Raw genomic sequence first — 17007 nt, forward strand, 5'->3', positions numbered from 1 at the left:
AGCATTTTAATCATAACATTGATCCTATTCATAATGGGCGTGCTTTTCCACCCACTCTCTTCAGGGGCCAAACATGAAGCTCTGAGGTTGCATGAGGCCATAGGGCCACCCCTGCTCTCCTGTTCAAGGATTCAAGGTAATTTAAGTTATAGCATTTACTGGAGCAAGATATGTATACATCATTTATTAATATAGCAGAGTCATCATTGACTTCTTTGGATCCTGTTAGCTGTATATGGACACAACTGGTCTCCAAAAGTTATCTTTTTTTTTTTTTTTTTTACATATTTTAGGCAGAGCCCAGTAATGTTTGCATCATTTTCACCACTGAGAGAGATAAATGATATCAGATAGCCAAATGGCAGTTTTTCTTTCTCCATTGACTTTTGTCAAAAATACACCGGGTACTTCCATAAGCTAACACCCACCCTGGTCGTGTTTGCTGTTCACCCACTATTTTTTTTTTTCTGATTGCATAATACCATTACAACACTGACCAAGTATGTGAGAGAAGGGGGAAAGGTAGAGACAACAAGCAAGAGAGAGCGAGAAAAATATCTCCAAAGTTGGCCTTAAAATCATAATCCAACTTGCTTAAGAGAGGGAGGGGGTGAGCGAGAGAGAGAGAGAAAGAGAGCGAGAGAGAGAGAGAGAGAGACAGAGAGAGAGAGAGAGAGAAAGCGAGAGAGAGAGAGTGAGAGGGAGAGAGAGAGAGAGAGAGAGAGAAAGCGAGAGAGAGAGAGAGAGAGCGAAGGAACAAGAGAGATAACAGAACACAAGAGAGAGACAAATTTAACATGTTTTGCCTTAACACAGTGTATGCAGTAACAGCAACAACAACACCTTATTGCACGTGGAGTAAGTCCACATCCACTGCCACAGAGTAATCCTGCTTGAGAACATAATTCTCAGGTTGTCTGAGCCAGACTGCTCACCACACCTAACCTTTGGTGGAGGCCAGTTAATTTGACCAGACCCAGCCAATAGCTGCCGTAGCATCCGAAGTGACCACAATGCACGTTCCTTCTAGCCCGCGTGCCTGTTTTCCTGAGTGGCTGCCTGGGTATCGGCCTAAGTCTGTGTGCTCGCTGCTGTTCACAAGGCGGTGATGTACACCGTCTCCGTGTTGGGAGCGCCGCCCCCTTGTGTCGGTACGCTGCTGTACTTGCAATCAAGAGCAAGGGTGACACCAGGCTTTGGTGGGATAGCATGAGGTTCGGAGAGCCGCTTCGCCTTCCTTTCTCGCCTGTCCAGCCAGTAGAAGGACACCATGAGGAAGAGGGCAGATGAGGCCACAAAGGCACTGCAGGCGTAGAAGACGTAAGTGTACTTCCCAGTTCTGTCCACCAGGGTCCCTGCAACACAGAAGCAACATCAGGGCACTGGGTCAGGAAAGCCTGAGGATTCGGCCTGGTCAGGGCACCCAGCCCTCACGGAGCCTACAGTGGTGTGACAACACCATTACATTACAATACTTCATTTAGCCAACGCTCTTACCCAGAGCGACTTACAAATAAGTGCATCACTATGCTAAGAGTAGTTATCGCAGGGTGTTACAAGAACAGCAAAAAACCATTCTTTGGACAGCTCTCACATGTATGCGTCTGTCTTAAGAGGAAATCGCAGCTGGCCCTGGAGCTCTGCGTCATGTGAACAACACCTGCTGCTCAGTAAAAAGAGGAAGCATGTCTGGTCGCCTCACTGCAAAAGGCAGAAGACAATCTGACCACAACCCTGTCACCCAACCCCCCCTCCCCTTACAGAAAATGATCTAGGGCTCAAGTTCTCCAGATAAACTGAGTGATAACATGAGGTCTGCGTTTGTGCTGTAGAAAAAGAAAGAATTAATGCTGGTTCCATTTCAGTTCATGCCTGTCAATGTTCAAGAGCCACGTAATACCTAAAGAATCAAGTTCTGCCAGTAGCACACTATCTTGGGATAGGTAATGCATTGTCTCAGGCATTAAATAAATGGTAAATCATTATTATTCCCAGTAGCTTTAATACATTCCTGGTGTTTACTTTCTGGACGCTGGGCAGAGTTCACATTGCACTGCGTTTGTCTTTTGTCCACAACAATTGTTCTGAGGTTTAAACATCATAGGTTCTACTTCTGAGCTCAAAGGAAATGTTAAATAAGACCCTTAAGAACCATGAACACGCAGTCAGATGACACCAGCCAAATACTAGGAGGCTGTTTCCAGTCCTGACATTTGAGCTGCTAGGATGCCAAAACTGGAGAACACCCTCCTGACCCCAAGAGCAAAAACACATGGTCCTCATACTCCAGCAGTGTTGCCAGGGCCCTGCCCCCAGCAATGTGTGTACTGTCATAGAACACTGACTCTGTTACTCATTCAAACTCACATGCACACACTCACACACACACACACGTTCTCCCTCTCTCTCTCTCTCACACACACACACACACACACACACACACACACATTCTCCCTCTCTCTCTCACACACACACACTCACACACACACACACATTCTCCCTCTCTCTCTCACACACACACACACACACACATTCTCCCTCTCTCTCTCTCTCACACACACACACACACACACACACACATTCTCCCTCTCTCTCTCTCTCACACACACACACACACACACACACACACACACACACACACTCACACACACACACACGTTCTCCCTCTCTCTCTCACACACACACACTCACACACACACACACATTCTCCCTCTCTCTCTCTCTCACACACACACACACACACACACACACACACACACACACACATTCTCCCTCTCTCTCTCTCTCTCACACACACACACACACACATTCTCCCTCTCTCTCTCTCACACACACACACACACACACACACACAGGAAACACTTCAGAGGCTTCGCTACAAAATTGTTTTCAGGCGGTCAGTGAGTGAGCCTCAAAAGAGTAAATGGTCAATCCTGGCTATCATCATTCCAAAGAATAACCGGTCGTTTCGAGTGTATCTTGATTTAAAAATCAATGCCAATTCATATGTTGATGCATATTAATGCAACAAATTGACAACCTCCTAGAAACTGGCAAAAGGCTAGTTACATCAGAATGGTGGACCAATGGGGTCTGGCAGGTGTCAATGGAAGAGGCATCAGAAGAGTACAGCAACAACCTTTGGATCCTTCCAATTCGCAGTTATGCCTTTCGGCCTACCTGGTGCGCCAGAAACTCTCCAGTAACTGGGGAGCCCTGGGTTAAGTGCTGAGTGGCTGTGAATACTTCTGTGCAGCCTACATAGACGATGTGATCATCTTCAGCAGTTCTTGGATAATGTGAGAATAATGTGTTAATGTGCTGTTGATTTCTTTTTGTTTTCCTTTTGTTTCAGTGTAAATATCTAGTACCTAACTCGCACTTTAGTGCGCATCTTTCTCATGGCCCATGGCATTCTTGAGCCACTGAAGCTCAGGTTACCTTCACTGACATCAAAGGTCACACACACAAACGAGAAGACACCATAGGTGGTGTACTGTTCTGGGTGAGTGCGCATGGTTCAAGGGATGTCACCATGGTGACAGGGCAGCAGGAGGCAGTGTGAGCTGGTCAGAGCCACGGCCGGTGGGAAGAGGGAAAGGCAACTGCTTTTGTAAGTCCAAGTAAAGCCAAGAATTCAGTCTCAATCCCCTTTACTTCAAAATAACTTCAAAATATAGGTGACTGTACTGTGAGACATTAGCACTCTGAATCACATACTTAGATAAGAAGCACAGTTGGGAAAGGGAAGAAGACATACACACATACACACACACACACACACACACACACACACACACACCCATACAAACAACCACCAACCACCTTCCCTGCTCTAGCGTACCTGCGAGGGGGGGCCCCACCAGTAGGGTGACGCTCTCCATGATGGCCAGCAGGCCAAGAGCAGCTGGGAACCGGCTCATCTCTACGATGTCCATCAGCACAGTGAACAGGAGTGAGCCGACGATGCTCATGGAGAGCCCGTAGGTGACCACGTACCCCAGGAGCACAGGGAAGCTGGCCGCCAGGCAGCAGATGGAGTTGCTCAGCCCGTTGACCAGCAGGGCCGCCGAAAACACGTATATGTGGCGGCCCTGGAACCAGGGCATGCTGAAGAGCAGGCCGACGGGAGGGCGCACGAAGATGTTAACGAACCCAAGGATGGCGAGCAGCAGGGCGGCTCGGCTCTGCTCCATGCCGTGGGAGGTGGCGTAGGGCACCAGGAAGATCAGGGGCACCACAAACCCCAGCATCATGCAGGTGATGCCGATGGCGTAGATTCTATACCGCAGGTTGCTGCAGAAGAGGTCGAACGCCATGTTTCTGCGCAAGGAGGCCATGAGGTTGGCCAGGGAGGCCCTCACTCGCCCCTTCAGCCCGTCCTGCTTGGGTTGCAGGGGCTGATCACTGTTTGCGTGGGGGTTCTGTGATGTCCGATACTTAGGCTCCACAGGCCTCATGACCGCCCCGCATACACAGCAGTTTAGCAGCACTCCCCCCAGCACCAGGAAACTCCCCCTCCAGCCCAGCTGGCTGTGCAGGTAGTCGGCAAGGAAAGGCAGGGTGGACAGCCCAATGGCGGTTCCCGTGGATGACACGGCGTTGGCGAAGGCACGCCGTCGATGGAAGTAGTGGCCCAGGATGGTCACCGCGGGCTGGAAGCTGAAGCAGAACCCAATTCCTGGGGAAGACAAAGTTTGAACAAAATTTAAAAAAACAACACTAACAATCCACTGTATATTTTAAAGCCCTGTAAATGTTTTTAAACTAACTGTGCTGGTATGCACAATGTCACTGTTACTGATCTGACAAATATGAAAAGCACAAGAGTCAATGCACAGCTTAGACCTAGTCACACCTATGGAAGGTAGGGATAACTGTGGCAATAATGACAATAATAAACTGGTTTGCTTCAGTCACACAAAAGAACATTTTAGCTTTCAACACACCTTGCTAAACTGGTCCCTTTTAATGCACCCTTGCTCGAGAGAAGAGACGCACACACCTGGCTTTCTACCTAGCTACCAGAAAAATTCCAAGAAATTCATTACCTCTCACACATCCTCTATTTCATGACATCTTTGGAAGTAGGTCTGGTTTTGTCATTAACAATGTTCACAGACTATGAGCCTCTTTGGTCATGGAGCAGGTTTGTTTACCTTAACGATGAGCTTTTCAAGGATTTTGCTGCCAGTTTTTAAATTGTGCCTCCTGCTTGGATAGTCACAACAATAAGATTGCATGTAATGTTTTACTCAACTGTGACTAATAAACATTAATTTATCATGTGAGCATGTATCATCTTGTTCAATGTCATTCCTTCCTCCTACCTATATGAGTAGCTGTGTTAAGAAGGTGCTAAAGCTGTTTGAATTTCTGTACTAGCTACAGATGTTATGACTTCGACCCCTTCATGAATGTTCATTATGAGACAGCAACTCACAGCAGTCTTTTTCTCCTATTTCACCCATATTTGTGATTGTCAGCTGTAACTGTTTCTACCATGAATGATATTTTTTAGTTTAAAATCATTGTTTTGTCTTGAAAAGATGACATAATCCATGACTGAGTAAACTGCGTGTTCAATGACGCGTTTAGTCCTAATGCATCAGGATGTCATGGGAGCCTATAGTGAGAATAATATCTGGAATTTTACTGGAAATTTGCTGGAAGATTGGTGTAAACACCTGAGTATCTGTTCATTGAATACAATATCTGTGGAAGACCTTGTCAGCGAGTGAAGTCTGACCTGTGATGATCCCAGCAGTGATGTAAAGCTCCACGATGGTGTTAGTGAAGGAGCTGGCTGCCATCCCCAGCCCACTCAGGACCCCGCCCAGCATCACTGTAGCCCGGCATCCCAACTGCTCCACCAACACACTGCACAAAGGGCCTGATGGGAAACAGCAGTTATACATGGGCAAAACATATGAGGCTTATTCATACACTTACTCAGACACACACACATACACACACATGCACAGAAGACCTGAGAGACAGCCACTGTACATTCCTGTACTTATAAACCCTACTTGTATGGTCAACCTGATGAGGCCTATTTACATCACCGGTTGACCATTATTTGCATGATTGTGTTTCGGGGTCATACTGATGTAAAGCAATTTGGTGGATGTCCTTCACTTTTCATGTGTCCTCAGAATACTTTGGCATGGAGTAAAAATGTACTGTATAGTCTGTTGTGTTTCAGTGGAAAACTTTCATCAATTGAACTTTTTGTGTCAATTTGTATTTGAATGCAAGTTCCCCTTAGCCAAATACCTGGAGATATAATCCACTTTAATCTGCTGGTTCAAAACCCCAGACCAACAAAGTCTCTCACACACACACACACACGTGCGCGCGCGCGCACACACACACACACACACACGCGCGCGCACACACACGCACGTCACAGTCATTAAAAATGAAATTTCATAAAATTGAGCTTAATGTCCCGGGGCTCTTAGATGCTTAAAAACACTGCCTTCATTGATCTAGCATTCAGTGTTTTTATGAAGTATGACATTGTATTTACAATTGTAGCAGTCACACGGCAATTCAGTGACCCCTCTCGGCATTTTAGAAAAAGGACGGCGTGACCGAACATCGGTGATGACTACTTGGGCATTCCAGAATTTGGGGAATTGGCCATTCCAAATTAAGGAGAAAATGGAAAAAAAGGAGAAAAAAAAGAAAAAGGACGGCCTCATGCTATTTCAGACAATGCTGTACTGTACTGTGTTGGTGTTTCACGTTAGTATTTCTCCAGAAAAAAAATTGTACCTTGTTTCTTGCTGCCGCCTTTACCCTGACGCTCATTGCGCCGTTTGAAGCTGTTGAAGTTTACTGTTTGAAGGTGTATCGTATTAGTTGCCCTATACGCTGTAGTTGTACAAATCTGATAGTACTGTGTCCTCAAAAAGACCTTGCTCTCAGCTGAGAACTGTCTCATTGTGGAACTGTACACATCCTGTCCCCGCACTGTCGCTATACTTACTGTATGCACTTTTGTAAGTCGCTTTGGATAAAAGCATCTGCTAAATAAATAAATGTAAATGTAAATGTCCCACAAAAATTCGTCAGAGCAAAGGGCATAACTTCATAACAATGTGAAAATAATAGTTTTGGCTACATTCCTTTCAGGCCGGAGAATATTTCAGACAGTAATGATGATGGTAGCAGAGAACTCAAGAATAATACCCTTCCACATTTCTAGGACAATTACAATGAAAACAATAACACTGTTAACACGGGAGGCGTCCATCCGTCCCAGCGCGCACTGTTCATGGTGGCGCGCCCACTGTGTGACTTGCGAAGCTGGCAAGCTTTATCACCTCTCACCCACCAAAGAGCAAACAGCTCCAGCAGTCAGCACTCCTTAGCCGCTGCTGGAGACTTGCCACTTTACGCGCGTATCTCTGATGAGTATATCGTAACCGTGAGTGTGCAAGTGCTGAACGACCTCTCCGCCTTCGAGAACAATGGCCGTCTGTGCCTGGGAGTGGGTTGGTGAGCTGTGCCGGCCACCCTTAAGCAGGTCAAAGTGTACTGTACGCACCAGGCGGGTCCTAGCCTCTGACTCATCTGAAATGTATGGCTTGGTGTAATGATGGAGAACTGAGAGAAAGTGCCCAACCCCCCCTCTCTGAACAAGGACGTCCCTCTCTGAGTTATTACCGGCCACTGTATCTACAGGACCACCCGGCCACACACTGAGCTCTGTGTTAATAATTGGCAAGAGCTATTGCCACGGTGACCGGGGATTAGCAGTGGTAAGCCTGGCCCTGGTCCCACACCACAACAATCTGCCTCCCTCTCAATCTGCTGCACAGTGATATGGCGATATGAGGGTCGCTGGTGGTGGGGACATTACAGCAGAAAAGACAGAAAGTTCAAATATGTACGTTTACAGACAAAAGAAACTGAAAATAGGTGTAAGACTTGCGATGCCCCCACTCCTCATACCTCCTGCGTGCAGCACTGCAGTCATGATGGAGGGAACCCAGGACGTCTCGCTGTTGCTCGCCTGGAAGTCCGTCTGCAGGTCAGTGTAGAAGATCCCAAGGCAGGAGGGGAAGGCCAGGGTCAGGGCCAGGACAAGGACAGAGGCCACCAGCACCACCCAGCCCCACCCACCATCTGGGGCTTCTTGCTGGTGGGCATGCTCCCTCGGTCCCTCCGCAACATTATTCTGCTCATCAGCCTGCATGTCCTCCTGCTTTCCTTCATTCTCCTCCTCTGAATCGCACTGGACGGGAGCCTCCATGTTAGCGCCAACGGACTGCAGGGAGTCACAGCTAAACATCCCAGGGCCCTTGCCTGCACCTTCACTGCTCCGCCTGCGGGTGGCGCTGTGGCCCTCGCTCTGCGTCATCCTCGACTACTGCGCTTTTGTGTGGCCACCGTCCACTCTGGGGAAGAGAGTCGCGGAGGGAAAACAGTTAATTACAGAATCTCAGTTTACCACATTCTTCCTCGACGATAAGTGGGAACTGTTTGAGCAGGAAACGTGAAGACTGAAACAGATAATGAGCCAAGAATATGAACAGAATAACATCTTAAGAAATCCCATATCTAGAGCAGAGAAATGTCTCTGCCTGCTGTAATTATATCGATTATTTAATTTAACACTGCAAATGCAGCACACGGACATATCAGTGATATGCATGTATAACGGAGGCAGTTCAACTTCAGGTTTAAAATCATGGTCTTCACCATCCGCACAGCGCAGATAAGAGTCACCTGCAAAGCTAATGACCAAGGTTCTTTGCTCAGGGAACTCACCACACTCTTGCTCTAGCTTAGGGGGGGGTGATGTCAACTTGCGCAACAGTCATTCATGTGATCACTCACATGAATTAACACTGCAACAGACACTGTCCAAATATGTATTGCTGTAAGTAAAATGTCATAATTCACTTTGCATATATAATCCTATTATTCTCATAACCATAAAACTCCCAAAACCCAAAATCAATTTTCCATCCACATTATTAAAGTTAGGAATGCTGGTGCAAAATGAATTGTCCACATCACTCTACACCACACAGCGGTCTTATAGGCTGCGATTTGTTGGCACTGGATTTAAGAACAGGCCACTTGCACTGAGTGAGAATAGTGCTTCCCTAAAACCCTGTAAGTCTGGCTTTCGTGCGTCAAACTTAAAAACACTGAAAAAGCCCCTTCAACAAATGTCAATGTCATAATAGTCACACAGTGAGACAGACAAGACCAAACTTTGTCTCTCAGGGCAAAAAGGGTGTCTTACACAAAAACAACAGGTCAGGACATGTGCATGCTATATGATAAGCTCCTATGCTATCTGTTAGGTTCTTCCTTCCCTTTTTGTGTACTGCTTTAAAATGATCTGTTGCGATCATATTAGAAGTATTAGAAGTATCATGGATAAAGTCTGAGAGCTCTTTGAAGACTACAGCTACTGTATATGGTCATTGACCTCCACAAGTAAGAAGATGGCTATGAAGGAATTCATAAAAAGCTCTGTACATCACATTGCACTAAACTTGTCTGTTATTAAGAAATTTGTGGCTATTTATACTTTCATACACCTGGTTAAAAGAGGATTGTTACAAATGGGTCACAGATACATCACTTATGCACACTTTTTGTTTTGTTGCTTTGATCTGGCACGCCTTGATGATGTCACCACACAGCTTAACGCAAACTCCTTTCCAGGTATGTTTGAAAAGATGACCTGCTGACTGGAAGAGGAAGAGACACAAGCCTGTCGCTAAAACCTTAACTGGACAGAAATGCTGGTGGCAGATGTGGTTTGTTAGGAGTGTGGAAATTATCCCAAAGGCAACACTTGGAGGCCTAATAAAAACTGCCACCTTCAGGTTACAAAACTTCAAAAAAGAAACATTCAAACTTACACGCATGAAGGTTGTATTCATGGCCAGAGCGCATAGAAAAAATTCTTCTGAAGGCACAAAAACGTAAAAACAAAAATTAAAACATCTTACGAAAATGACCAACCTCTGGAACTTGTCATGCAGTACTTCTAATGTTGTTGACTAATATTGTATGGTTTTTTCGCTTGTGTTGTATTCTGCCTCACTTGTAAGTCGCTTTGGATAGCGTCTGCCAAATGAATAAATGTAATACAAATGTAAATGTAAATATTCCCCTCAGAAGTGCCAGAACATCATAAAACTCTACAGTTTTACATCCTGTTAGTGTAATCCAAGACAATTTACTAAATGCTGATTTCAGGAGTGCAAAAAACTGTGACCCCTATGTTTTCTGGATTAAAATTCATTATTTGTAAATGATCTGAATTTGCTGTAAGTGTTATCAATATTATAGTACAACATGCTTCTTTAGTCAAGGGTAGGAATAAATATGGAGAGCAACATAGATCGTAAGGGTATACATAATATATAATGTTTGCAGAGCATCTGAAGAGTATGTAGAGTTTGTAAAGCTTGTTTGATATTTTAGTGACTCGTCCCTATCATGCCAGTCAATAAGAGGTCTCTGCTTGTCGCCATGGGAACACCGGCAGCCGACCGCGCCAGAGGCTATTACCACCGAGCAGAAGTTACGGCAATTGGAAACGAACTGGAATGGGACGAACGGAAAACAAACAGAAGCAGTGCCAACGATGATAAGATAGGCCTACATCACGAGTACACTGAATCAAACAGCGTCATTCTGATAGGAGATGTAGCAGCTGTAAATGACACACCAAGTACCGGCGACTTTGTCCTTTTGTTTCAAGATGAGACGCTTCTTGCCATCTGGCTAAACCTGTCGCACTTACACAGGTCGAGGGGTAGAAAGCGCGGATAAAAAAACCCTACTCACTCCTACCCAACTCTGCCTATGAAGTAGCTACATATGAATATGCTGAAATATGTTTTTAAATATTTTATAATTAATAAACGTCTGATGCATATTTATGTCTATCCAACGTATTTTTAACGATTCTTACCTCAAAGGAGAACTGTTAATGCCGAGATACATTCAAATTATTGTCAGTTATTAGGCTACGTCGGCTAGCCTATCAACGGCGACAGTCGAGAATGTGTAGAAATAAGGAGTCCTTAATAACCTCCTGGGCTTATATAAAGCCATATTCTTAGGTGTAGCCGAGGACCGCGGCCAATGGAGAGAAGGAACGCATATTTCATACTGTTTACTGTTCATATACTCACCAGTACTAGAACAAGGGTAAGGGTGAAGGGATTTCTCACACAGCTTCCTGGAATTTGAGTAGCTTGAGTTTGAGTATGCAAAAATGCTTGCTGGTGGAAAACACGGTGCCGATGCACACATAGCCTAACCATAAGCAGAATTAGAAAGGATAAAGGGGAACGATTTGTTCGCCTCTACAAGACGCCATCATAGACATGAGATGCTGACCTTCTTCACTGCAATCGCAAACTTTTTATGCAGTTACCATACAAGATAACGCGACGGTCGTAAACTGTGGGGGAACCACCGACGCATCATAGTTTGAGAGCATAACTAGCCAAGATGCAGCTGGGTAGCAATACGTACTTTTTCGAGGTGGCACGAAAACATTTACAACGTTTCACAACAACGTTACTGTGGACGTAGTTACTTGGGTATTTTAACTTAGACGAGTTCTCGCTTTATTTTACAGACCCCCACGTGGCAGTTCGGGGAGAAAACTATATTAGATGTCACTTCGACAGACAGATGAGCGAACTCGTTTCTGTATTGTAAACAACTCGCCAGGGTGAGCTAAAAAAAAACAGCGGGAGTGACACAGTGAAATGTTTTGGAAATGTCAGGTTTATCTAGGTTAGGTAACCTCCTGTCTCCCCAGGTAACCCAACTGGACGAAATTAATTGTGTCCCGGCTCACTAAATTTGTTATATTTAAATGTCCAGCTATGACGATTTATTGCAACACCCAGACATGCTGCACGAACCGAACAATGACATTTCGTGTCAGAAGCTACAATGAGCCACTTAACAACGTTCATCTGAAACGCTGCCTCCCGTAAACATTCGATGTTTCCACGGTAGTAACCGATAAATCGCCAGTGCAAAACAAAATAATACAATAACGCTCCAAACGCAACCAAGAGAGCTGTCGATGGGCTTTCCCCGACGTAGGCTGTCTTAATACTTCCTCCCCAGTCAAACCTAAAGGCACTGCACGAACACAAAGGAAACAAAACCGTGTTTCTACGACAGAGCAAAAAAAAAGAGAGAAAAGGCTATTTTGAACTTCTCACCTTCATCGCGTTCACAGCTCAAGTTCGAAACACCCATTACCGGCTTCGCCCATTTCATACACGGCCCCGCAGACTGGAACCCGCAATCCGCCGCGACAGTTTCGTGTTCTTATGGGAGGAGACAGGACGGGTAGCAAAGCAAGCAATCTGATAGCTATCTCGAAATCTGGGTGAGCCGAACGTTGGGCTCATCACAGGCAATAGCCAAATCACGAGGTTAAAAACACACTGGTTAATGCAATGCGTTAAACCGACGGACACCTTTCACACAAAATTCACTGACTGCAGCAAAAAACGTGCGCCTGGAAGGAAGGAATCGGAGGGGGTCGCCAAAGTCAGGAGGGGGCCAAAGGCGGGGCTGCGGAGAAGTGGTCGTCCGCCGTAGCTTGTTCGTCTGCATTCTGCACGATTGGTACAATCCATGCCTTTGGCTAGAGGGAAAATTCTACGTGTGGTGCGAAAGCGTGCAACAATTAATCGGATAATTCGTTTACAGCCCTCGAGAGTTCTTGAAAAACATTGCTTGAGTTTGTTTGCTAGGACAGGCTATGCTCTAAAGCCGAACGTAGGTTTCTTAAACTTGGAGAACAAGGGGAGTGCAACAAGCAATACAGGAAAACAGCATATATTGCTTGCACATGAACCCCGTTGATGCTTCGAACCCCCCTTCAGTGGGTCAGACAATGACATACATAACTCTGTTTTAAAACTTTGGTCCTGAAATAGTTCTCTAAACACTACAGACGAAAGTTCGTGCATAGTGCGCAACGCTTGAAAAATTCTGTTCAGTAAGATCCATGCACATTCTATGAAAGAACTGAGCTCAGGGAAAGTAGTTGGAAATACCATACTTTTGTGAATCCGCTTCAGAAAGACTATATTTACTGTGCTTGGTTCACTGAGGTGTAGAGACTGCGTGCTCTCTCCTACACACCTGTTTAATGCATCCAACCAGTCTTATTACTTTTTCCCGGAGGAATCGTTAAGTCGGCTAGTTAAAAGTCAAAACCCTAAGTGGCTGTAAATATTCTGAAGCTATTTGGACAACAGCACAGTTTCACAAAGCTCTCCCAACGTATACAGGAAAACATTTGAATTACATAATGCTGTTTCTCACGTACAGTTGGACCTACTGAATCAGAATGGGTTGTTTATGAAACATGCTTGGCTTTTTGGGGGTAGAGTTTAGAGCTGCTTGTGGAGGAAAGTGATTTAATGGTGGTATTTCTCAATCCTGGTCCTGGGAAACCCCCCCCCCCAATTTACTGGCTTTCCAACTGGGCTCAACTGATCACATATGATGGAATCATTAACTGCATATTAAATCTAGATTCGTTGACAACTATCTGGCGCTAGTCCTTAGTGAACTAAACTTATTGTTTGATGTGTGTTAGTGCTATTAAAAAGATAAAAGCAAAGAAAAAAAATGTAATGTATAGTCTACTTTTTAAATGTAAACACCACTCATTCATTTGCTTCCCTAACAACCACTCCCAAGAATGGTCAGGTAGATCAGTATTTCTAAATCTCATTCACACTTAATTACCTAAAAGTAGTTTTAATACACATCATCAAGACCAGGTTTGGGAAACACTGATCAATACAGTATTGGCTGATGCTGGTCCAGTTGTGGTGGTTGGCTGTTGCTAGATGGCTGTAATGTGTTCAGAATGGGGTGAGAGGTAAAGGTGTGGTTGTGTTGTTGCTTTTCAATTGGAAAGGTGTTCCAAAGCTGAGTAGGCATGACTGAGTACAAAAAATAATAATTATGCAAGAGGAAGCTATTAACAGAAATCAGTTGAAGAGATGTTTACCTCAATAACTGAATTACAGCAAATGATCCTGAATGGATTTCTTTCATAGTGAAGGACAGATGAAGACTATGATGGTGTGCTCTTTGATTATGCCAGGTATCTGAAGGAGGCTTTGTATGATGTAGGAGGCCCATGCTCAGCAAAGCATTTAAGGCCATTTGTCACAAGGGGAAATAAGCTGAGCCTTTCACGGTGAAAGAAGGTGATTAAACATGGCAACAATCGAGGCAAGGACTAGGAGGGGTGGGATCAAGATAACTCATGTCATTGAGATTGTGGCTGTTATTTTGGCTGAGTGGTGGTCACAGCCAGGGATTATTCCTGGTTCGCTGTTTTCATTTGTGTTTTTATGTCAATAAAATCCGTAAAACACTTTGGAGTAAGTGGCTAAACCTCCCATTACATAGACAGCTGCTGTATGTTATGCTGGCATGAAGGACAAAGGAAGGATGCTATTTCATGCACAAGAAATAATATTTTGTTCCAAGCAGTGTCTGAAATATTTTCTCCCCCACACACATAATGGTAGGGCAAACTGGTCCACAATTATGCTGAGTGGCAGAAATATAGCCAAGCTTAAACATAAGTACATATGTTTATGTACAATTAAATACATAAATTAATTGGGAAGTGTCACATTAAGAGTGTGTAGTGTGTGCGGACCAGTTATTCGTTGGAGCTGTCAGAGGCATTCCCCTTCATCGGAATCGAAGCTACCAGGTCTGAAAAAGCTATTTTCCAGAAGAAGGTCCAGGTCACTGTGGAAATGGCCACAAACCAAGGGTCACAAAAAACAATGCAAGAGTGTTTGGTTGTATTCTTGGATGGTAAAGACATTTTTAAAAAGACAGCATTAGCCTGTGCATGAGAATCTTTGACAGCTAAGCATGTTGACACCATTGACAAAGCCACTGTCACTCATGCCAATTGCTGTACTTACATTACGTTTTGAGATCTGTCTTGTTAAGATTAAGATTACTTTATTGCCCTTGAATGAGGATATTTACACAATTCGTTCAGAAACAACAGCAGGACTGTGGTGTGGTGTAATGGTAAGAAGAAGGGCTCATAACCGAAAGGTTGCTGATACGATTCACTGCTAGGGCACTGCTGCTGCACCCTTGAGCAAGGTACTTAACTCATATCCAGCTGTATAAATGGATATAATTGAAACCTAATGTTTGTACGTCACTCTGGATAAGAGCATCTGATAAATGAAAATAATGTAAATAAGGCCCCGCAAGTAATTACAGTGCCATAAAGTAGCCTATGGTGTGGCATTCCTGACCCCAAAGAACAGTATGAGGCCAAGGCAACCCCTTTCATGTTCACAGTCATGGTCTCGGTGAGCGAAAACAAGGAAACCACCTCATTCGTTATTCAGACAGTTGATGGCAACTGAGGTAAACCTCTTAGTTAAGTTCACCTCTCTGCATTGCAGGCAGTTGTAGTAGCAACACAGAGGCAACTCCTAACTATGGTACTGGGGGCAATGCAAATGAGAGATGAAAATGAAGGCTATATGGTGGATGGCTTGTACCTTAACCTCAGAAAGGTTCAGCGTTAGGTATCCACTGCTTTTTGCATATGTGAAAATACAATGCCTACTCTTTCTGTTTTAGGCCCTAAATACTTGTTTTTAATTATTTTCATTCTTGTGTCTACATGAGTAATGCTGGACTTTGAGTACTTTGGATTGAGCTTTCATTTCCTTTTTCTTTTTCCTTTCATTTCCAATTTCCTTGCATTAACATGTATTGAGCATTTCCTTGCATTAACACTAGCTTAACCTTTGACACGGGCAGTATACTCATAACCAACACGGTAATACGGTAAGCACAATGTGCCAAAAAGAGTCGCAACTACAGGGAAAACGGTTAGCACAACGATCATGAATGACCTCTCCATCAAAGTTGGATCTTCCGATTGTTCAGTTTCGTGTCCCTCACCACTGCCATGGCGAACAGACCTACCACCACAGCTTTGAAACTTACGTTCACAAATACACGCAGGGAGATTAACAGTTCATCATCATGCCTGTTACTGTGGTTATGACAGGAAAAGTGGTTTCCCCAGCATACCGCACCAATCGCTCTCTCTCGCTCGTACCTGCATATAAATTCTTGCACAGAAAACAAACAATACACAAAAGAAGGGTCACACACTTTTTTTTTTTTTTTTTTTAAACACAGCAACACATTTTATAATAAAAAATTGACATTTTTTTGTTGTTGTTTAAATCATTACATTTAACATCTTACAAAAGAAAATGCATCAGTAGACAAACTTTGAAAAAGTAAATAAAAAGGACATTCAGACCGAGACGGTTCAGTTCCAGAACATTGAGCTCCAATCTCCACGGACAAAAATTCACCTTCTGACACCAATACTGTCAATAAATAAATACATAGCACACTCCAAACAACTGTTATAAACAGTTTAGAGTTTTACAGTAGTACACATTTAAATGTGTACACGAACAAAAGCATGCAGGTGTTAACACTCTACTTAATAGTACAGCAGAATAAGAAGGGGTCTGAAAATCTCTTGGTGTGTGTGTGTGTGGGTGGGTGGGTGTGTCTAAGGGAGAGGGGGGGTTCTTTTCCATGTCCAAATATTACTAAAGAGGCAGAATACTGCCACCCCACCCCCACCCACTCACCCAATATTAACGAGCTGCAGACCTAGGCCCTTAACTCCCAACAAAGAAGAGAAAAGCCAGACACTCTTGCACTCCAGTTGACCTGTATCAGTCAGAACTAATCCGAGAGGCGGTGCCTTCAGGTTTTGAAATGTTTGATCGTGGTCACATTGAAATGAATGCAATCTGGGACTGCAAATAAGTGCGTGGCTCTTCTCATTCTTTACGGCGTGTGGCCTGCAGAGCAGATGTCTGCTGTTTCTCTAAGCTGTCTCTAGCCCGAAAAAAAAAAAAGCCGGAAAACCAGCTTGGTTCTCCT

The 17007-nt window shown here is 44.4% G+C and overlaps 1 protein-coding gene across 2 annotated transcripts; it reads right to left on the reverse strand.

The window, feature by feature from the left end:
• Positions 1 to 694: 694 nt before the first annotated feature.
• Positions 695 to 12378, reverse strand: LOC118786682 (monocarboxylate transporter 6-like). 2 transcript variants are annotated; one of them, XM_036541928.1, is made up of 5 exons: positions 12234 to 12378; positions 7966 to 8411; positions 5750 to 5893; positions 3845 to 4681; positions 695 to 1355 (listed from the first exon to the last, which is right to left on the reverse strand). In XM_036541928.1, the coding sequence occupies exons 2-5, from the start codon at positions 8372 to 8374 to the stop codon at positions 1096 to 1098; spliced, it is 1650 nt and encodes a 549-aa protein (XP_036397821.1). In that variant the 5' UTR covers positions 8375 to 8411; positions 12234 to 12378; the 3' UTR covers positions 695 to 1095. The 2 variants fall into 2 exon arrangements, with proteins under 2 accessions (XP_036397821.1, XP_036397829.1); XM_036541936.1 differs by lacking the exon at positions 12234 to 12378 and adding an exon at positions 11181 to 11206.
• Between the last annotated feature and the right edge of the window lie 4629 nt (positions 12379 to 17007).

Source organism: Megalops cyprinoides, chromosome 1, assembly GCF_013368585.1.
Source record: "Megalops cyprinoides isolate fMegCyp1 chromosome 1, fMegCyp1.pri, whole genome shotgun sequence".
Lineage (NCBI taxonomy): Eukaryota > Metazoa > Chordata > Actinopteri > Elopiformes > Megalopidae > Megalops > Megalops cyprinoides.